This window comes from Amphiura filiformis, chromosome 10 (assembly GCF_039555335.1).
Source record: "Amphiura filiformis chromosome 10, Afil_fr2py, whole genome shotgun sequence".
NCBI classification, from domain to species: domain Eukaryota; kingdom Metazoa; phylum Echinodermata; class Ophiuroidea; order Amphilepidida; family Amphiuridae; genus Amphiura; species Amphiura filiformis.
Window position 1 is genome coordinate 7,859,761 of NC_092637.1, and position 23,812 is coordinate 7,883,572.

At 35.8% G+C, this 23,812-nt stretch overlaps 1 protein-coding gene and 1 long non-coding RNA gene across 3 annotated transcripts in view; one reads left to right on the forward strand and one right to left on the reverse strand.

Annotated features, from left to right (window-relative positions):
- Positions 1–1,886: 1,886 nt before the first annotated feature.
- On the forward strand, positions 1,887–2,124 carry LOC140162453 (uncharacterized). Its single transcript, XR_011860291.1, has 2 exons — positions 1,887–1,986; positions 2,025–2,124. It is a non-coding gene; the product is annotated as an uncharacterized lncRNA (long non-coding RNA).
- Positions 2,125–14,210: 12,086 nt separating this feature from the next.
- The window catches only part of LOC140162454 (TBC1 domain family member 12-like), a 62,193-nt gene continuing 52,591 nt past the window's right edge, over positions 14,211–23,812 (reverse strand). The window contains exons 6-12 of one of the 2 annotated variants that reach the window (XM_072185692.1): positions 23,535–23,641; positions 22,704–22,784; positions 21,755–21,840; positions 20,812–21,012; positions 19,876–19,985; positions 19,191–19,294; positions 14,211–14,813 (exon numbers count right to left, since the gene is read on the reverse strand). In XM_072185692.1, the coding sequence (XP_072041793.1) occupies positions 14,614–14,813; positions 19,191–19,294; positions 19,876–19,985; positions 20,812–21,012; positions 21,755–21,840; positions 22,704–22,784; positions 23,535–23,641 (889 nt within the window). In that variant the 3' untranslated portion in view covers positions 14,211–14,613. The remainder of the gene's footprint in view (positions 14,814–19,190; positions 19,295–19,875; positions 19,986–20,811; positions 21,013–21,754; positions 21,841–22,703; positions 22,785–23,534; positions 23,642–23,812) is intronic. The other variant, XM_072185693.1, reaches the window with a different exon arrangement.

Genomic DNA, 23,812 nt, shown 5'->3' on the forward strand with positions numbered 1-23,812 from the left:
TATGATGCAACTGCAATTTTTTTCGTATGTGCCCCAAAAATTTTATTTTGCCCCCCCGACCAAGAAAGCTGGCTACGCCCTGCATGTAGGGGTGTGGTTAATCCTCTCCACATGGATGTCGAGTGCAGACGACAAGTTCAAAAATGTCAGAATTGTACATTTTCATGACCATTTTGGAATCAGCATGATCTCGATATGCTGCAGTCTTGTAAGAAGCAATTGCTGTAATACAAGAGTCCAGCCGAAGTTTGACTGGACTAAAAATGCATTAAAATGAGTACAAACAAGCCAGTGGCGTAGTGTGGGCCATCACATTGGGGGCACCAACCATGATTGGGGGGGGGGGGGGGAACCGGGTCTGCACAAGCCGTTTGTCGGCAATTTTCCTATGGGATTTTTTAAAATTTCAGATCGATTGGGGTGACACGTGTCCCCCGTGCCCCTATGACGCTACGCCACTGAAACAAGCTCAGTTTTGGTTCAGGGGTTCTAGATATAGCTCTTGAGAAATATCTCAAAACTTCGGCATCTCATGTTGAATTCTACGCAGCGGCGGTGGAACAATTTTAAAAGGGTGGGCAGGGTGATGTAAAAAATTGTGCGGCGCAGGGGGTGTCCGAGAAATTTGTGCAAAGTGAAGGCCCAATTGAAGCCATTTGGTGGACCATTCTGGCACTATTATTGTGTACAATTTTAGTTTGAAACATCTGAAAATGAGTTAAATGAAGGCCCAAATTGAAGCCATTCGTGGAAAGTTGTCACTATTATTGTATAAATTATTGCTTTTAGTGTTGGGTGTCCAAAGCAGAAGTGAAAAGGGAAATTTGTTTATCCATAGGCCTACACACTGTGTATTAACACAGGGGAGTTGGAAAATTTTGCAAAATGAAGGTCCAATTGAAGCCATTTCATGCATCATTTTTACACTTTCTTTAAGCATGTTTTAATATGCTTAAAAGGGTCTAGAATAGAGATTTGATTATTTATGTTCACCCAGACATGTTACACACAGCACATTATGGGTTAAAAGGGGGGAGGCCCCCTGGTCTAGAAAGTGAAGGGGCCACTGGCCCCCCGACGACGATTCTACAGCCAGCGCACAAAGCATTAGGTTTGCACACAATTATAACAAGTATAACCCAGGTTATTTATTATCCAAGTTTATTGACAATTGGTACAATAATCACATATCTCATATAACAGGTCTATATAATAATAATTATAATACACTTGAATTTACACTGTGAATTTGTTATTATATATAATATAGTATATGCATATACACAATTGTACATATGTACATTATTTTACACAGTTACATTATTCAAATCATCATCATTATTCATATCACACTGAGGCCAGTGTTGGGCTATTCCAGTTGCAATCCATACACCCCCGTGGAAGACATATCTTAATCTCACAGAGGGTGTAAATTTACATTTAAAATGAAGTCACCCATTCAGGTGATCCTATTTTGAAGTTCACATTCCTTGTGTGGAAGATTAGGGTTTTGTCTTCTATATGGGGTGCATGGATTTCAACTGGAATTGCACAATACCAAAGGCAATTCAATTTATTTAAGGAATAAGGATAATGGAAATTGATCATTAGTTTCCAATCAGACACTTACTTGACTCAAATTACTCGACTTAACTCAAACTTAACGTTTGATGACTGAAAAGAGACTTGAGACCAGATGATTTGACTCACCAGCTCATAAGACTCAAATCTTGACTCAAGACTTGAGCCAAGACAACTTTACTTATGAGCTTTGCTAACTCAACTCACTTGACTCAAGACATCAAATTCTGATTTGAGCCAAGACGACTTTACTCGTGACTCACTCGACTCGACATCAAATCAAGATTTGAGCCAAGACGACTTTATTACTCATGAGCTCAGCTAACTCAACTCACTCGACTAAGACATCAAATCAAGATTTGAGTCTAGATGAATTAACTCATAAGCCCAGACAACTCAACTGAGGCCAGATGACTCAACTGAGGCCAGACAACTCAACTGAGGCCAGATGACTCAACTCATTAGCAAAGATGACTCAAGACATCAAGAGACTTGAGGCCATGCGACTCAACTCGCGACTCCAACGACATCAGTGACTCAACTCATTAGCAAAGATGACTCAAGACATCAAGAGACTTGAGGCCATGTGACTCAACTCGCGACTCCAACGACATCAGTGACTCAACTAAAAATCTGGAATAAACATTAAATTAACCTAGCGTAATATAAATGAATGTTACAACATGTAAATTTCAGATGATTATCACCAATGATCATTCCATCAAATAGTATATGGTGTTATGTAGTAAGATGCAATTTCACAATTTTTCTTGCTATATTAGTGGAACCAATGTTGTTTTTTTAATCCTCGCAAGAGTTGGTGCCATTTTTTCAATGGCCCTCATAGTCTCCACCATAGGTCAAATGACATATTCTGGGGTCAGAGTTCAAAATGATCCTACCCAGTTTTAATATACCTCAAATTATTCCCTCTGTGCAACAGGTTGTTGGCACTGGGCTATTCTAGTTGAAATCCTTACACCCTCTATGGCAGACATGACCTTAATCTCCCACACAGGGAGTGTAGATTTCAGATGGAGTCTACTTAGATAACCCATTTGAAATTCACACTGCGTGATAGATAAAGGTCATGTTTTTCATAGGGGGTGTATGGATTTCAACTGGAATAGTCTTATTTGATTTTCTTGACTTATAACCTGGGAACTATGCATCCTAGTTCAACTTACAGACTTTTTACTGGCTTAGGCATTTTGCTTGAGCCTGGTCCCAACAGGACCAAAGTGTGTCTCCGCATGGATCTACCGTTTAAACAAACAAACATAATAATTGACAGTTGTAATCCTTCTGATGTGAGGAAGAATTTAAGAAATATATTTGTAAGCATAGGGAAAATGTGCAATTTTGAGAGCAAAATGCATAAGCTTGTTTTTGAAAATTCATGTTTTGCACAATTTGCACATTTTTTTTCCAAAATTTGTGATTTTTCTCCCAAAAAAGTGTTTTTCTTCTATATTTTCTTGCAAGTTTTTGCGATGGTCTATTATCTATACTTTTTTTAACATGGATTGTGTTGCATATCATTTGAATTCTTTGATTTTAGTGAAAACTTTTTTGGAAAATGAGTACTTGAAAAATGGTTGTTTTGGAATAATCTTAAAATTCGCGGTTGGACCTATAATGCGCGATTACACCCGAAATGTGCAAATTTCAGCGTATTTTGCGCATCGATTCTCCCTATCCTTAACATTATGTTACAACAGGGTAGAATCAATTTGATAAATTTTGAAACTTGGTTCCCATTATGCCCTTAAGACTACTGGTGGAGACCACAGGGCCACAAAAATAAAATGAGTATGACATCAACTCTAATTCTGTAATTTGTAGTGAGGATAACGAAAACATTGGTTCCACTAATAAGTAATATAGCAAGGAAACATCCCCCATACGGAACACCAAGTAGTAGCATGTAGTAAAAAATAAATACATTTTCTATTTCTTGTGCTTCAACAGGTAGCTACTGTTTCAGAAACTTACAGAAATACACAATTAAAATCAATCATTCATGATGTACACCTAATGGTCTATTCCACTTGAAATCCATACACCCCCTATGGAAGACATGACCTTAATCTTCAACACAGGGGGTGTGGATTTCAAATGGAGTCACACATTCAGGTAACCCCATTTGAAATTCACACTCCCTGTGTAGGAGATTAAGGTCATGTCTTTCATAGGGGGTGTATGGATATCAACTGGAATAGCCCATTGATGTTGCTAAATGAATCAAATGCTTACAAAAACACATAAAAGTTTACATAATATTTATATCTCATGATAATTTTTAAAAGATTTCTTTTATCAAAACGCATCTGTATATAATTGGCAATTTACACACATTTATATGACACACTCTGTATTCTATCAAAAACTGTAACAAAACTGTTGAAATGTATCACTAAAATTACGCCAAATTTTCATTATAATGCATTGTTGGGCTTCTGTACAACAAGGTAGTTTGTTTACATATATCGCAATGGCTATGCTGTAACGTTAGGTCGTCTGCCAAAATCAGTGTCATTAGTCCAGGGCTTTTATATGTCCAGGGTTCGAATTCGGCTGTATCGCATAGCAGTTTGCTCCTTATTTTGAAGCAACTGCTACTCAATTTTGCATTTGTATAGCAATTTTTACAGTGCTTTAGTATATAGAAGTATCCTGATTATGATGAATTAGCCAAAAATTGCTACGCAAAATTTTTAAACGAATTCGAACCCTGTTTATGTCACAACAACGCCTCCCGAAGAACTATCATGTTTATTTGGGTTTTTGTACTGAAATCTAATCTACATGGACCAATGAATAAAATGAACAATGCTGCCATTTGTTCCGATAGGGTTAAGGGGGGTAAAATCCAAGATGGCAGCCTAGTTAAAAAAAAAATAAATAAAAATGGTCCGATCAAGCCTGATCTTTGACTTCCTTAACCTCATCAGAAAATTGCCTGCATGGTTCATTTGATTCAGTAGTCCATGTAGATTGGATTTCAGTTCAAAAAACAAAATAAACATGAACTTCTCACAAAATGACGTAAGGCCCCAGACTATCATCCACAGGGGTTTATTTCACTAAACTTTTAACCCTTCTTAACTCAAGTAACCGTTCCTAAGTTAGGAATACCCTTTTACTAGATGTAACTTTACAAAGGGTCCCTGTAGTAAATACTTATTACATACGAAGGGTACCAATCTGAAATAATTTTAGTGAAATGGATTTTACGATGCGTTGTAAGTTACGATTGATTTTGAAACTTATGAAGCGTTGTAAAGTTTAGTTAATGCCACCTGTTTCTAAGAGAATTACTTGGTCAGACGCCGATATCGAAAGACAACGATAATGCCCGATTGCAATTTAGACTAATATGGCTAATCACATCGAATGGTATCTTTTTGTTACAAAATAGAGCGAAAGTCATTCTTTCTGTTGAACATCGATGCTGGGTCAATCCTTATTATTTCTGAAATATCAATTAATTGACAGTTGTTCCTTGTGAAACATTTAAATTTTGTTCGTAATGTACGAAACAATACAATTTTAACATTAGGCAAAAAAAAAGGTTTGTCTCAAAGCTCACGAGAAATTTAAAACAAATGCGAAATGCGATTTTTTTTTTTTTTATCCCCGACTTTTTTCATGGTATTTTGAGAAAAAAGTCTGATTTTCGCCGATTTTTTTATGGAAAAAACTAAAAAAAAAAAAATTTGTTTGAAATAAAAAAATTTCCGCATTTTTTTTGTAAAATCGTCGATTTTACAAACGCATACGCAAAGCTTTGAGACAAACCTTTTTTTTTTGCCTTACTTCTGATTACTTAGTTGATAGCTTATTAATTTTAAAGTATTCCTGCAGCATAGGAGGTTCATTCCAAAATCACACAAATTTGACTGATACATTTTATTCTTCTTCTGTTTCTATTTTATCATTTGTTGCTTAGTATACAATGGCTAATCCAGTTGAAATCCACACTCCCCCTGTGGTAGATTTAGCTAAAGTCTTCCACAGAGGGAGTATGGATTTCAAATAGAATCAACAATTGGGTAACTTCCATTTGAAATACTTACTCCAGTTATGAGTAAAGCTATAATTCCATTTGAAAAACATACCCCCTCTGTGAAGGACTTTCTTAAATATTCCACAGCGGTATGGCAGATTCAAATGCAATAGCCCAATTGACTAATTATTTATCATCGGCCATATCTAAAATATAAACTGTCTCACAGCTTTATTGATAAGATTCATCAGGATCGTTCAAAGTCAAATTAAATAAGTTCTGGTAACAGGTCCAAAAGAAATGAAGTATACGCTTGATATAGCCTATTTCAATTCTAATCAGGAACCCAGGGGTGTGAAATGGCTTAAAAAAAAAAAAAAAGCGGAAAATTTACCAACCAGTGGGTTTCGAAAAAAATCGGAAAATTTACCTACCAAACTAAAGTACAAATTCGATGCTATTCATGCAGTATTTCAAAAGCAAAAAATTGAAGATTATAAGCTTCCATTTCATGGCCTAAATGTGAGTGTCGCCGACAAAATTACATTTTATGGTAGCCATGATGTATCTTCTCTTAATTCCATATGATTTTTATGAAATCCAATGTGAAACTTCCGATGGATGGTTTGGATTGTAAATCACTTACGAACAATCACATAATTTTGTATTTCCCCACAGCGACCACGGCGCCATTTTTAACATCATCCGATGGGCGCAGTTCCAGAACAAACGTATTACACAATGAGTATGGACGAGGAATCAAAGAATATCGCAATGATGTTATGACCTGCGTTTCATGACCTGGATTCATGACCTTTCAAACATCGTTAATCTTATTTCCAGTTGTTTTATTGCAACACGTAATGCTATCAGAAGTGCACAGACACTATTTTGATTTTTGAGGTTTTAAAAAAGCTGAAATTGAAATCGGTCGGAAAAATGAAAAAAGCGGATTTCCGCTCTGTAGCGGAGATTTCACAGGCCTGGGAACCTTGTTCACTCTGCATTGACTGTACATAGTGCAGACAAAACCACACATTGGCTAAAAGAAACCATTTGGATCAGGAGCAGGGGCAAAAACACTATGAACAAGGATGAGGGGACATACAAATTGGTCAGAATCTATGACCAGAACATTTCAGGCAACCTACAAAAGTGGTGACATCATCACAGCCACTTGGGTCTGCTGACATCTAGAAACACTAATTACAGTCATTGCAGGTTCCTGCCTGGAATTGAAATATATCCAGTGAGTAGTTCATTTCTTCTGTTACCAGAACTAATTTATTTAATTTGCTCAAAGCTTGTCAGAAATCAAAAATCTACAAAATGGAATGTATCTTTTTAAATTTTTTTCGTTTAGACAGGCTTTTATAATGAGCTTGGTGTTATGGCGAAACTAAAAATACTTTTTAAATTTGATACATTATAAACAAACTGGTTACAGGTAAATAATTGTAACAGAAATTAATTTCATTTTCCTAAAACAGGAATATGGGAAAATTGTGATGCGATTTTCTGGTCAAAATCAAGCACTTGATCTTATAAATGCCCATGTCAGCTTTGTGATAGACTCTGAATAAGTTAAGGATGGGGTATGAACGTTTGGACAGTATTTATTGTGGGACATTAGAGCACATCAGACATATCGAATTGCATTCTGAATACGAAGAATGTCCTTCTGATATCAAATAATTTAGATTTTTGAAATTCGCAATTTAATACACATTTTATGGCAAATCATTAAAAATCAATATTTTTTGATATTTAACAGTACTAGAAGTAAACTTTAAAAATCTGATGATTTATACTTAAAGAGTATGTAGGTGGGATGAAAAGCCGACGATCAATTGAAAATTTTGACCTTTCGTATTGAAGATCTGGATTTTTTTCCAAAACACCAAAAAAATTAGGTCTTTTGGGAAAAAAATCCATATCTTCAATATGAAATGTCAAAATTTTCAATTGACCGTCGGCTTTTCCTCCCAGCTACATACACTTTAAGAATATATCATTAGATTTATATAATTTACTTCGAGGACTGTTATATATCAAAAATTTGAAAAATATCAAATTTTATAATTTGTCATAAAATTTGTATTATATTGTGATTGTCAAAAAATGAAAATTATTTGATATCAGAAAGACATGCTTCGTATTCAGAATGCAATTCGATAGGTCTGAGGACTGGTGCTCTCATGTCCCACAAAAATACTGTCGAAACGCAATAAACGCTCATTCTAGATCCCTTAATAATCACAGGCTTTTAGTTTTTTTGTTAATAAATCACACCTTATTTTTTAATTAAAAAAAATTAATTTCAGATAAAAAAAACCAAGTAAAATTCTTAATATTTCATTTTTTATGCAAAGACTCCCAAATTAAAATATGAACAAATTTCTATAAAGAAAATAAATATTATATAACAATGTAATAGAAGGAAACCTATATTTATATATTACAGGAACTTATAAAGGGCTATTCCAGTTGAAATCCATACACCCACTATGGAAGACATGACCCTTATCGTCCACACAAGGAGTGTGAATTTCAAATAGGGTTACCTGAATGGTTGACTCCATTTGAAATTCACATTCCCTGTGTGGAAGATTAAGGTTATGACTTCCATAGGGGGTGTATGGATTTTAAATGTAATAGTCCAATGAAAATACACATTACAAAGGAGCATTTAAATTACTTGATATATTATTTCATGGCAAACTTTTCTCAAATGTACACACATACACACACCCCAGTGTGCCGGCAACCGCGGACACTGTATATTGCTATCTAAACGCGGATGTGAGTGTGGTGTTTTCATCGCCTAACCGTGGACTAAAATGGCGGATTTTTTTCGTGTATGATACGAAATGGAATTTTAGCTATCAACTGCGAACTGTAGTTTTCACATGTATGGTCCGCGGTTTTGAGCATATATCGCTCAAATGCATTTAGAATGCATTTGAGGTCTTTTGCAGCAGTTTAGAGTGTGTATCCTCATTTGCCAGCAAAGACGTACACATTGAGATCACTTAAGATGTTTATACCAAAGTGATTGGAATAATCCATTTGAATTTCACACTCCCCCTGGGGAAGATTTAGCTTTGTTTCCACAAAGGGATATACTCCAGCTAATATCATTTTCATTTTCATTTTTTGACCAGTTACTATTAATACAAAAAATAATGGGTACATACATGTATTTACTATTAACATAAGTATATTGCATTATCCCAACATATACAAAAAAAAATTATAATTGGAGCCAAAATACAAAAGTATATTATGAGATGATAATATATATTTTTTCACATTTTATAAACATAATGTTAATCCCCTGAGCACTACCTGCCGATCTAACATGCCTCTGATTGGTCAATTACATGATATCTTCATTTTAATCACCAATCAGAATGGAGCTTTGCAAAATAGTTCAACCCCATGGTGTGAAATTATTCTAACACTGTTGCTGATTGGTCCAATTGATAATGAAAACTTCTTTTTGGCCAATCGGCAGGTAGTTCTCATGGGGTTAAAATAAAGCATCAGAATTAACAAGTAAACATGGAATGGTTAATACAGGATTAACTAAAATTGAAAAGCATTAAAAGATTAAAAAAGAAAATATTGGCAATTTATAGTGCACTATCACCTGAATGGTCTCAGCACACTTTCTGACTATGAGCTATTCCAGATGAAATTCCTATTTAACTCCTGTTAGACATGACCGTAATCTCCTACACAGGGAGTGTGAATTTCAAATTGGGTTACCTGAATGGGTGACTCCATTTCAAATCTATACCTCCTGTATGGGAGATTAAAGTCATGTCTTCCATATGGGGTGTATGTATTTCAACTGGAATAACCCATTTTGGAGCAGACAACACTGAATGGGTGGCTCCATTTGAAATTCACACTCCCTGTGTAGAAGATTAAGGTTATGTCTTCCATATGGGGTGTATGTATTTCAACTGGAATAGCCCATTTTGGAGCAGACAACACTGAATGGGTGGCTCCATTTGAAACTCACATTCCCCATGGGGTGTATGGATTTCACCTGGAATAGCCCAAGTAATCTCCCTTCAGCAAGGTAGCAATCCATGCACTTCCAGTTACATAGGCAAACAAATATTATATATTTTTAGCTTGTCCATATTATCTTGGAAATCAGGAAAAAAAGTTTCTTCTTTACAAAAGAATACCGACCCTAATTTTGGAAATTCCAGTTTCATTTTCTTTCAGAATTTTTGACATCCTGGGAAGTTTTTTAAACAGTTTCTTGACATCCTGAAAAGTTTTTGAACAGTTTCTTGACACATGTAAACTGTTTTAAAGCACGAAGTAGTGCAGTAGAGAAATATTCCATATCACGTATGTAGGCTTTTAATATTAAGCTAGTTAGGCCTATGTAAACACGTTTGAAATTTAAAAAAAAACGCAAAACCAAATAATATCCAACTGACCAACCCTCTCTTTTTTTGCCTTGCAGCTCCATTTTACCTCAGTGGGGTGAGGCAAGTGAGGTAAAAACAGTATTAGTGATTACTTAGTAGGTACTACCTTTTTACTTGAAAAGCATGTGCTTTAAAGGATTATACGTTAGGGTTTAGGGCCATATTAGGTTAGGATTAGCATTAGGGTTAGGTATAGGGTTAGGTTAGGATTATAGTCATGGTTAGGTTTTGGATTAGGGTTATCTTTGGGGGTTATGATTAGAGCTTAGGTTATAGGTTAGGGTTATAATGAAGTCTAGGGCTAGGCTGGGGTTTATAAGTTATTGGCTTTTCAGACTAATGACCCTTCAAACCCCTGGGCTTCAAACTATCGACATGTAACTGGTGCTTTTGCATCAGTCCAATTTCAAAGTCAAAATGAAGTCCTACAAGTATACAACATACCACATCGTTATCTTTGAAGGAAATATGCTTCCTGAAATGAGCAAAATTTGGGTCAGTATTCACTTGTACAGGAAAATGGTTTTGATAATTTTCAAAATATCAGGTCGCTCAGGCCTATAGAACAGGGTTATAATGCATGTCATTATCTGTTCTTCATAGCAATGGGCTATTCCAGTTGAAATCCATACACCCCCAGGTTAAATAGACATGACCTTAATCTTTCACACAGGGTCATTTCAAATAGAGTCACCCATTCCAGCAACCTACACTCCCTGTATAGGAGATTAAGGTCAAGTCTTTCATAGAGGGTATACCGTAAAACCCCGTCTACAAGCATATAGTGTTTTTGATGAAGTTCAAAGTATTACGATACATGCGTAAATATGCCAATACAATAAATTGGTCTTACAATAATACTTGTTTGTATGTGCTTGGATTTATAATTTATCTGCTCAAACTCCATAATGGCGTCTGGATTAATTTAGCTTTTATCAGAAGCACTCTGTATGCTTGTAGACGGGGTTTTACGGTATGTGACATGATCAAGGGGAATGAGTCACATGTCGACCCTGGTCGAAAATGAGTTTTACATATGATTCTAAAGAGGATATTTAGAGCTTTCAGAAACTGAAAACCCCAAGTTGATACGACTTTTCTTTGCGAAGTTATGTCACTTTATCAATCGCTGAAAACAGTAGAAAACAAAAGAATTTTAGCACTTTCTTTGCCAATATCTCAAAATCAATGTTAGCGACATCCGACTCATTCCCCTTGATCGTGTCACATATGGATTTCATCTGGAATAGTTCTAGAGTAACACATCAGGCATCAGGGTTAGAATAAAAGTCAAGAAATTTCATTTCACAAGTCTATTCAATCCACTGTTGTCACAATCAGTAACATGCAAATAGTTTCCAAATTCTGCATATTGATTGAAGAAACTCTGGCTGACTTGTACTCCATCCATGTTCATCATTCCCATTTTTGCCTTCATGCATGTCACCAAACTGATAATCACTGTACTGCATATTTGAGACACCTTCAACATGGAGTACTCCTGGAGCACAACTACTTGACTACATCATAGGGCAGCTATTCAAAAATATCCATCTCCATAGAGCATTCAAAAAGTGTTGAAGAGCAACTATGATGCACACATGTCCTACCACGAAGTTGTGACAGGATGCCATGCTGAATGGTCTAAAAACACAGCATGGTCAATAGGTTCAGTTGGATGCAATAGAATCATACATCTAAATTAACCTGCTGGCAAGTCCAACAGACTGTATGTAAATTAGCAAATATTCACAGGGCAGCTATTTGCACTTACCCACTTCTGGCACTTAGCAGTCGATTTGCCTGGAAGTTCCTCAGTCGCTTACCAAGAGCGTTGACGACTGAGGGCGTCGGTCTACCCTCAACCTACCGATTACGAGACCATTGTCTAAACCAGTATACTGTGCAATACCAACTGGCAGAACGACAATCTTTTGTAATACTTAATCAATACATTTATGCAGACATGCCAACTTTGAAATCCAGATTTCCGTACTCAGAAGAACAAAAATCCGTATTTTGCACCCTAAAACCGTATTTTTTAAATATGTACCTTTTGCATACCTGCCAACCCCAGAAACTCCAAAAGTAGAACACACTTTACAAATTTGCAATCAAATTTGTGACACGATCAAGGGAAATGAGTCGGATGTCGCTAATGTTGATTTTGAGATATTGGCAAAGAAAGTGTTAAAATTCTTTTGTTTTATTATGTTTTCAGTGATTGATAAATTGGCTTAACTTCACAAAGAAAAGTTGTATCAACATAGGGTTTTCAGTTTTTGAAAGCTCCAAATGTCCTCATTAGAAAGATATTTAAAACTCATTTTCGACCAGGGTCAACATGTGACTCATTCCCCTTGATCATGTCACATTTGGCAATACCAAAGAACCATTCCATCAAAGTAATAAATCAATACAGAAAGATGCTTCCTTTACGAGTTATCACTCATTGAAAGTGCTACTTTGCTATACTTTACATGGAAAGAGGCCATCTTAAAGTTGTCATATTTCCTTAATTACATAACTGATCAAGCTGAATTCCGGATATATGATGCACAGTTGAAAATTAATTTTTAAAAGATTTGGTGACCTCAGTCGACCTTTGACCTTGTATGTGACCTTTGACCTCACAAAATTGGATAAAGTATGTAGACCAAACAATACTTCTAATGTTGTTAGAAGCATACTTTGTTAAAACTTTCAAGTCAGAAAATCATTGATCATCATCATCTGAATAAACAAAGTGGGAAATCATCTTGTAGGCCTATACATATTTCTTTAATGTGCATGCATGGTGCGAAAGTCGGAAGTAAAAGGAGGTCCGAAACCTTCTTGTAGGTTTATTCTTTTGCACCAATAGAGCTAAATAGTTAACTAAATACCTTCAGAAGACATAGTATTAGGTGGTTAATAAAAAATATTAATGTGCATGAAAAATCTGCAAGTCAGAAGAAAATTATTTCGGAAACCATCTTGTAGGCCTATTAAATATTTCTTTAATGTGCATGCATGGTGCGAAAGTCGGAAGTAAAAGGAGGTCCGAAACCTTCTTGTAGGTTTATTCTTTTGCACCAATAGAGCTAAATAGTTAACTAAATACCTTCAGAAGACATAGCATTAGGTGGTTAATAAAAAATATTAATGTGCATGAAAAATCTGCAAGTCAGAAGAAAATTATTTCGGAAACCAACTTGTAGGCCTATTAAATATTTCTTTAATGTGCATGCATGGTGCGAAAGTCGGAAGTAAAAGGAAGTTGGAAACCTTCTTTTATGCCTATTCTTTTGCACCAATAGAGCTAAATAGTTAACTAAATACCTTCAGCAGACATAGCATTAGGTGGTTAATAAAAAACATTAATGTGCATGAAAAATCTGCAATTGGGAAGAAAATTATTTCGGAAAGCATCTTGTAGGCCTATTAAATATTTCTTTAATGTGCATGCATGGTGCGAAAGTCGGAAGTAAAAGGAGGTCGGAAACCTTCTTTTATGCTTATTCTTTTGCACCAAAAGAGCTAAATAGTTAACTAAATACCTTCAGAAGACATACCATTAGGTGGATAATAAAAAACATTAATGTGCATGAAAAATCTGCAAGTCGGAAGAAAATTATTTCGGAAAGCATCTTGTAGGCCTATTAAATAATAATTTTTTAATGTGCATGCATCACCGAAAGTCGAGAGAAAAACGATGTAGGCAACCACTTTAACGGGCACTTTAACAGACCAAGAAAGTGGTCAAATGATACCAGTAATTCAGTCGGTAGTCTAATCTTGCAGCTGTTTATCTTTTTAAGACACAACATTTTATTATTTTGGTCAAAATTCTGGAATACCGTATTTTTTGGGGGGTGACCGTACTACCGTATTTATCACGTTTTACCGTACAAAATACGGTGAAACCGTACTAGTTGGCATGTCTGTTTATGGAATAAACCTCATACATTAATATCGCTGTTATGATGGGAGGACACATATTATGCTCCAGGAGCACAACATACAGAAGGAATCTCAAAATTAATAATCCCATTCTACAAGAATAGTTCTGCTTGTCAAGACAATGTATTAAAACAGTCAAATATACACACACAATTGGCACACAGGCAATCAATGTGCTATTCCAGTTGAAATCTATACACCCCCATGGAAGACATGACCTTAATCTTCCACACAGGGAGTGTGATTATCAAATGGGATTACCTGAATGGGTAACTACATTTGAAACCTACACCCCCTGTGTGGGAGCTTAAGATCACATCTTCCATAGGAGGTGTATGGATTTCAATTGGAAGAGCCAAATGTGGCAGCATACAAGATATCCAGACTTTATCTCTCCATTGGTACACAATCTTGGCTGTATGAAATGCACACAAATCAACAAGACGTCAAATCATGTTGTATTCTAGTCTCGTGTCCAGTTGGGATACATGTGTCACCAACGCTAGTGGTAGAAATCACATTAAGTTTGATGAATGGCAGTAAAAATATCTGACGCTCTGATTAAAAAAAGCCAGAAATCCACAAAAGATTTCACATGCCTTACATATCATGTTGAATCCATCATCGTCATGGAGACGATGAAAGTGAGGCGTTCTCTGCTAGATGACCGGCCAAGGTGTGGCTGAATTTTCTCTGATGCATATCGATTTCTGAGATGCATCTAAACAGTTTCTCATTGTCTATGTCTTCGGGTAGTTTGGTTAAGAATTGTGCTAATTGGATAAAATCCATGTTGAGTAGGATGTCTTCATATAGGAGAAGAATACCTGCAAAAATAGTAATGGAAAAAAAATATTAATGAAAGCTTAAAAAGTTATATATATCGCAACCAAGCCCACCTTCAGCTATATGCCTACCCCTATGTTTCAAAACATTCTGGAAACAAGGGGGCACCCACTCAGCTAGAAGCCCAGCAGTTATACGATGCTGGCCAAGTTCAAAAATTAAATCAATGCTTTTCTCTAACATTAAGTAATTACACCCTCGATAAATTTGTGTCTATTTTGCATTTTTCTCAAAAACTAATAACACAGTGGTAACAAAAGTTATGTATATTATAGGGGCAAGGAATCAATTTACTACACAGGAATTTCAGTGACCCAAGACAAGCAGTTCGTTATTTATGATAAGAAATAAGGTACTGCTAGGATGTACCTCATTTCCTATCATATATACTGAACCGCTTGTATTGAGTCACTGAAATTTCAGTGTAGTAATTGGATTCCTTGCCCCCATAATTTACATAACTTTTGTTACCAGTATGTTATTGTTTTTTGAGAAAAATGCAAAAATAGTCACAAATTTACCACAGGGGTGTAGTACCCCCTTAAGTTGAAAATAAGATTCCATACTTAAAACATTGACATAGATGATAGAAATTATACTGGTACAATTGGACATGAGGTGTAGGTTAAGAAGTTAACTTCGGATAAAAAAGATATTTATATTATGGGCGATTTCAACATCGATTTGCTTAAAGTAGACATCGACAGACCTACCCATGATTACCTTGAACTTCTTTACTCCTATTCATTAATGCCTACTATTTATAAACCAACTAGAATCACAGAATCAACTGTTACAATTATTGATAATATCCTTACAAATAATGACAATATTATCAAATCAACAATTATGGTTACTGACATAAGCGACCACTTTCCAACTACTTTATCGACCAACCTCAAGTAGAAAATCGAACGTGTAAAGGGAAAGACGTAATTTACAAAAGAAATCACAATAGTAAGAATATTGCTCAATTTAAAACAAGACTATCCAACGTTAAATGGGGTGAAATTCTTGATAATATTGATGCAAATGATGACTATAATAAATTCATTGACACCTTTAATACGATTTACGATGAATGTATTCCGTTAAAGAAATGTACTGGTAATAGAAGAAAAGAACCAATATCGCCATGGATTACGAAGGGATTGTTAAAAAGTATTAATAAAAAGAATATGCTATATAAACAATACATTCAATCTCCAAACGACAAAAAAAAACAAATATTCAAAACATATAAAAATAAGTTGCAAATGCTTATTCGAAAATCAAAACGCAAATACTTCTTTTCCAAATTTGAGCATGCTAAAAATAATATGAAGCAAACATGGAAAACAATTAATAATATTATTGGACGAGGAAAGAAACAATCTGCACAGAGCAAATTTAAAGCTGAAGATGGCAGTTCTATTACCAATCCTATAGAAATATCAAATCAGTTCAATGACTTTTTCGTAAACGTAGGCCCTAAGCTTGCATCAAGTATCCAAAACACAGGAAAGCAATATTTCGCTTATCTCAGTGAGAACAAGACCAGTAGTATGTATATGAAGCCTATTGTTGAATCCGATATTGTAAAAATAATTGATAAATTCGACATAAACAAAGGTGGAGGCCATGACAATATTGGCAATCTAATCATTAAAAAAGTGTGTAAAGAAATTGCTAAACCTCTTAATATGATATTTAATTTGTCTATATCTACTGGGATTGTTCCTGATAAATTAAAAATAGCAAAAGTGATACCATTATACAAAAAAGATGATGCTGAGGCATTCTCAAACTATCGTCCAGTTTCTCTCCTACCGTGTTTTTCAAAAATTCTTGAAAGGTTGGTTTTAACAGATGTACGGATTACATTGACAATAAGCGAATCCTTCACCCCAAACAATTTGGCTTTCGGTCAAAACATTCCACATTTATGGCTATAGAGCAAATGGTAGACAAAGTTACTGCAGCAGTTGAAAGAAACGAAACGACTATTGGAATATTTTTGGACTTATCAAAAGCCTTTGATACAATCGATCATAACATACTCTTACATAAATTAGAACACTATGGCTTTCGTGGTATTGTGTTAGAATGGTTCAGAAATTATCTAAGTAACAGAAAACAATACGCTTATTATAATTCTTATGAATCAGAATCACATGATATTATATGCGGTGTTCCGCATGGATCCATACTGGGGCCACTTCTATTTATACTCTATGTCAATGATATAACTAATGCATCTAAAGTACTCGAATTCATCCTTTTTTTTTTTTTTACCACCATTTTATACTCCCATAAAAACGTAGACCGCCAGACAAACCTTGTTAATGAAGAGTTAAATGAAGTAAGCAATTGGTTTAAAGCTAATAAATTGTCAATTAATGCTACCAAAACAAATTACATGATACTTGGCACACCCAAAATGACATCGATGAATCAAGACCTGCAAATCACACTAGATCACACGACTTTAGAAAGAGTGCATCAAACTAAATTCCTTGGTGTACTAATAGATGAATGTCTCACTTGGAAATGTCACATAGATTATGATCTAGAACAATTTCAAGAAATGTTGGTGTCATGAATAAATTGAAACATTTTGTTCCAAGTCATATTTTATTTACACTTTATTGTACGTTAATATTGCCTTATTTAAATTATGGAGTACTTTTATGGGGAAATACATGTAAAACTTACTTAAATAAAATTGTAAAAATTCAAAAATGGGCTATTAGAACGGTGGCAAACGTTAACTATAGAGACCACACAGCGCCAGTGTTTGCTAATTATAACATATTAAAAGTTGAAGATATGTATGCACTGGAATTAGGTACATTCATGTACAGGCACTCTATAAATGAGCTGCCCTGTTCATTTGATAATTATTTTACCAAACGTTCTGACATACATAACTACAAGACACGATATGTAAATGACCTAAATCTAACCAAAAATAAGAAAGTCTTTTCTGATCATGCCATACGTACAAGAGGTCCCATTCTTTGGAATTCTTTAGATAAACATCTGAAAGCTTCAAAATCTGTTAAACATTTCCGCAATCAATTCAAAACAAAACTGATCTCTATATATAATTAATCTTTTCCGTGAGCACCCCCCCCCTTCCCTTGTCTTTTGGTTATGTTATGTGATGTTGATTTATTTTGTTAATTTCATTTGATTTCAGGGAAAGGCTAACTTTCAGACCTTTTTGGTCTTCCAGCCTTTTCCTCCATATGTACCGTGTTTATTAATTATTTTTTATGTAATGTCTTTGATTTTTATGGAAATAAAATATGAAAAAAATATGAAATGAAATGAATGTTATACAAATCAGAAAGATTTTTTTACTAGTTCCTCCCCAGTTATAAGCCCAATCACAGTTTTTACAGTAATACACAAATTTACCACTTTCTTCAAAAACATTTCAAACAATTAACAATTACTGAGTCATGGACCGATTAAGATACCACAGATCAAACACCCTAACTGGACTATTCCAGTTGAAATCCATACACCGCTATGGAAGACATGACCTTAAGGGCTGGGGTATGAACGTTTGGACAGTATTTATTGTGGGACATTAGAGCACATCAGACATATCGAATTGCATTCTGAATACGAAGAATGTCATTCTGATATCAAATAATTTTGATTTTTGAAATTCGCAATTTAATACACATTTTATGGCAAATCATTAAAAATTGATATTTTTGATATTTAACAGTACTTGAAGTAAACTTTATAAATCTGATGATTGATACTTAAAGTGTATGTAGTTGGGATGAAAAGTCGACGATCAATTGAAAATTTTGACCTTTTTCAGATTGAAGATATGGATTTTTTTCCCAAAACACCAAAAAAAATAAGGTCTTTTTGGGAAAAAAATCCATATCTTCAATATGAAAGGTCAAAATTTTCAATTGACAGTCGGCTTTTCCTCCCTGCTAAATACACTTTAAGAATATATCATTAGATTTATATAATTAACTTCGAGGACTGTTATATATCAAAAATTTGAAAAATATCAAATTTTTATAATTTGTCATAAAATTTGTATTATATTGTGATTTTCAAAAATGAAAATTATTTGATATCAGAAAGACATGCTTCAGATTCAGAATGCAATTGACAGGTCTGAGGTGCTCTCATGTCCCACAAAAATACTGTCGAAACGCAATAAACGCTCATTTTAGATCCCTTAAGCTTCAACATAGGGAGTGTAAATTACAAATGGGTCACCCGAAAGAGTGACTCCATTTGAAATCTACACCCCTGTATGGGAGATTAAGGTCATGTCTTCCATAGGGGGTGTATGGATTTCAACTGGAATAGCCCATTATGTTATGTAGCCCTGTCCTTACCTAAAGCTGTCCTAAATAAAAACTCTTCTCCGTCCCTGAAGAAGACATCCCAGACTCGACAAGACACGTCCAGAGGTAGTGATTTGCTGTGTAGTGTGTACAACCTGACATAAAGCAGAAATAATGTCCAAGAAATTATTCATTTTGGAGGTGTTAGGTAACATAAGTTAAAGGCCCATTCAGTGATTTGCTCATCCGGATGACGGTAAAAATCATCAAAATTCAAATTTTCATAAATATGTTAACATAGCCTGCTAGTGGTTCAGCCGAAAGCCATGTATTTATGACAAAAGTAAGGAATTTACATGAATCTGTAATTTATATACAGACCATTTACCAAAAGGCAAAGTCCCAGTGCTTTGTATGCTGAGAATTCTTGCATATTCATGAGGGTTGATCATGCATCTCTAATCATCCCAAACCTGTCATGCCTTCACATTATATGATTTGTGTCTATGTGTTTACATGAAAGAATATAAAAATATGCAGTATGTGCGTAGCAGTTGCAATGTCGGTGTTTCCATCAAGCCATAAAGTGAGTTTTTCTGGTTGACCAGATTTAATTATACAATAACAGTTTCAACTCGCCCACTTCATGGAACGGTTGGCCTTCATTAACCGGTAAACTGTGACCTTGCCTGCTAGTGATGGGACTGTATCTCTTTAGTTTATGAGAGTCTCTTACCACTCGATGATATAGAGGTCAGGGGTCAGTTCCTGCTCCTGAAAATGTGCATATAGAGTTGGCAAGTTATCCTGGAAATAATCTTCATATGTAGAGAAATAGGATTGCATCTGTGGGTCAAAGCAACAAAGAGACATTGATCAGAAAAATGTGCACAAAAAGTATCGCAGACTTTCACTTATGTAACACTCAGGTGCGCTATCCACCACTCTCCTGAGGATGTTTAGGAGTGCTTTTAGGAGAGTGATGGCTCTTGCACAGCTCAAAAGTCAAAACCTAGGAAATGTCAATGAAACTGTTGTCATTTCTTTAATTTGAACATTTGTCATGAAGAATTTCCTCACTTACCACTGGCTGTTCTAACCTAAATAACCTTTACATAAAATTTACAGCTCCCCTGGAAATGTTTGAGCTATACACAACTCCAGAGGATGTTTAGGAGTGCTCTTAGGAGAGTGATGGCTCTTGCACAGCTCAAAACATCAAATCCTTGGAAATGTCAATGAAACTGTTGTCATTTCTTTAACTCTACCCTTTGTCATGAAGAATCTCCTCACTTACCACTGGCTGTTCTAATGTGAAGAACCTAACAAGAACATAAGGTAACACTTTATTGCTCATGTAAAATTTCTTAATGAAGAATCATCCAACTTATCACAGGCTGTTCTAACCTAAAGAACCTTAACATAAAATTCAGGAGAGTAGTATACTGCTCCCCTAAAAGTAGAGATGTAACACAGGCACTTGTCTAAATCCTGGAAATTGCTGAGCCGTATGTGATCTTGTCCAGGTAATTGGCTACGAGATATGCTCCACACCACAGCTTTGTATTCATGGCTCCAGATCCGAATTTCAGGATAAATCCTAAAAGTTGCATCTCTGTAAAAGCATTTATTGCTCCTCTGGAATTTCTTGAAAAAGATTCTCCCCACTTACCACTGGCTGTTCTAGTCTAAAGAATGCTAACTGGCACGACTTGTTGAGTAAGTTGGCAAAACATATAAAGGCGTCTGACGGATCCAAATAGAGTAGAAATATGGCCGCTATGAATGACATGCCTTGTACATAACCAACATCAGGCCGATAACAGGCATAGGCACCGAGTACACTGTGTAGGAGGTCATAGTATGGTCCACCCTGCAATGAATATTATCAAGAAATATCATGGTTATACATGGCATAGGGGGTAGGATGGTAGCAGCCATCCATGCACCTTATCAAAGTTTGACACACGCAAGAAGAAGAATCCAAAAGATACACTATTCTCCTCTGCACGAGTGACACATGAGCATTGAGGAGCAGGGTTGTGGCCAGCCTAAATTTGGTGGCGGGTAATTTACTTACAAGGAAACGCCCGTTTGGGACATGTGTTGTGCTGGTCGGAGGGAAGCTTACGGAAACTTATTTTGATTGAGTGCCTGTCAGCAACTGCTAGTGGCGGGTAGTCACAACTCTGATTAGAGGTTCATACTCTTCTAGTCTGATATCTTTGATACCAACAAATCGAGGTTGTAGTGCAAGAAAGTCTTATCTGCAATAGCTGCCAGGTGTTATATGTGCACAAGATAGAATGTAGAAATGGTCAAATTGCCTATATGGCAGCTATTGCTGATAGGTCTTTCTTGCACCAAAACCTAGACATATTAAGTTGAGAAGTGGCATAATGGTATGTCTTGTATACTGACAATATCTACAGAGCAGGCAACAATCAGAATGGAGCTTTGCAAATAATTCACCCCAATTTATTTGCGTGGTGAAATTAATCTAACAATGTTGCTGGTTGGTCCAATTGATAATGAAAACTTCTTTTTGGCCAATCGGCAGGTAGTTCTCATGGGGTTAAAAAAAACCAAAAACCAATCACAATAGAGTAACTTACCTTTTGATAAATACAAAGCTGTGGAAATGTGCGTGCTACATCCAACTGTATAACTTCAACACTTGCCTCACGACTAGCTGCATGAACTGAAAGAGAGTAATGTAATCAATGCTACGTTAGAATAGTTATATTGGGTACAAATATTTCACTATGATTAGCATGGATTGGTCCATCGCTAGGACCTATGTGGGGGAATGACGTGCAGGACTACTACTATGTGGACTTACCCCTCACAAGTAGATTTTTTTATCATTTTCATTCCAAAATTTTTACAATTTTGTGAGTTTTTCTTACAAATTTGGACATTTTGGGCATCTTTTGAGTATCAACCCTATCCGAGGAGGCTTCTTTGGCGGAGGGAAGGAAAGAAGGAAGGTTTTGAATCCTGACCCCTCGGTTGCTAGACACACGGATAGCCATGCCATAAGCCTTTTTGAAGTATGGCGGGCACAAAAGGAGAGGGTGTACTTTGGTTTGAGTAAACTTTTGTCAGCTGAGAAAGCATACAAATGTTTACTCAAACCAAAGTATGCCTTCTCCTTTTGTGCCCGCCATACTTCAAAAAGGCTTATGGGGATTACCTTGGCCGGCCAAGCTTGCTGTGCCCATATGTGATTTCACATGATGACGCAATCGCATCACATGGAATACTATTCACATGGAACACAGTTTTTTGGAATATTTTTAGTATGATGTCGGCAAACTCCCCTCCATTTTGAAACAAATTGAAGGCGTACTCCTCAGCAAATAATATAATATTACTTTAACATTATTTTCATCCTGCTTTCCCAGCTTCACATGAAAATATAATATTTCTAAGGGAGAAATGAATAATCATGTTATTATGTTCTCAAGCAATCCGGCTGACTTTGTTGTATATATTTTGTTTCACTTTGTATTATTGTTTGAGCACTACTGTCCCCCAACCTGCTTATGCTGTGTGGCTTACCTTCTTCGCAATCATCTGTGTCTGGTTCACTAAAAACTTTGATTCGATCTTTGGCTCTCGCAAGAAAGATTTCAAACAATTCTGAAAGATAAAAATAAATATGGACACTTAGTACAGTGTGGGAGATTAAGGTCATATCTTCCATAGGGGTTGTATGGATTTCAACTGGAGCAGACGACACCGAATGGTTGTTCCCTTTTAAGTTAACTTTTTATTACTTCCGTAGTCAAGGTACATGCTGATGAATTACAATCACATAGAAGTGACAAGCTCCATTTGAAATTCACACTACCTGTGTAGAAGATTAAGGTCATGTCTTCGATAGGTGTATGGATTTCAACTGGAATAACCCATTTTGGAGCAGATAACACTGAATGGATGGCTCCATTTGAAATTCACACTCCCTGTGTAGAAGAGTAAGGTCATGTCTACCATAGGGGGTGTATGGATTTCTACTGAATAACCCATTTTGGAGCAGTCAACACTGAATGGGTGGCTCCATTTGAAATTCATACTCCCTGTGTAGAAGATTAAGGTTATGTCTTTCATATAGGGGGGTGTATGGATTTCTACTGGAATAACCCATTTTGGAGCAGTCAGCACTGAATGGATGGCTCCATTTGAAATTCACACTCCCTGTGTAGAAGAGTAAGGTCATGTCTACCATAGGGGGTGTATGGATTTCAACTGGAATAAATCATTTTGGAGCAGTCAACACGGAATGGGTGGCTCCATTTGAAATTCACACTCCCTGTGTAGAAGATTAAGGTCATGTCTTCCATTGGGGGTGTATGGATTTCAACTGGAATAACCCATTTATTCTCCACTTACCATGTGTGATATTGAGTTCATTTCCTATGGCCAACAACCAGACTTTTCCTCTGACACTGGGTGGAATGCCTTGCCACCAGATATCCTTGGTTCTCTTGTTTGATTTGCTACAAAAGTAAACGATTCAGAAGAAGAGGTTGATTTGTGTTGGAACAATGAAGTTATTATCAAGTCATGTCAAGGTTACTAAAACAAAGGGCAAATTTAGTAAGACCTTGGATTCCTTTTACTCTACTCAAAGGCAGGTTATTTATAAAACATCAATTTTTTCCACTTTA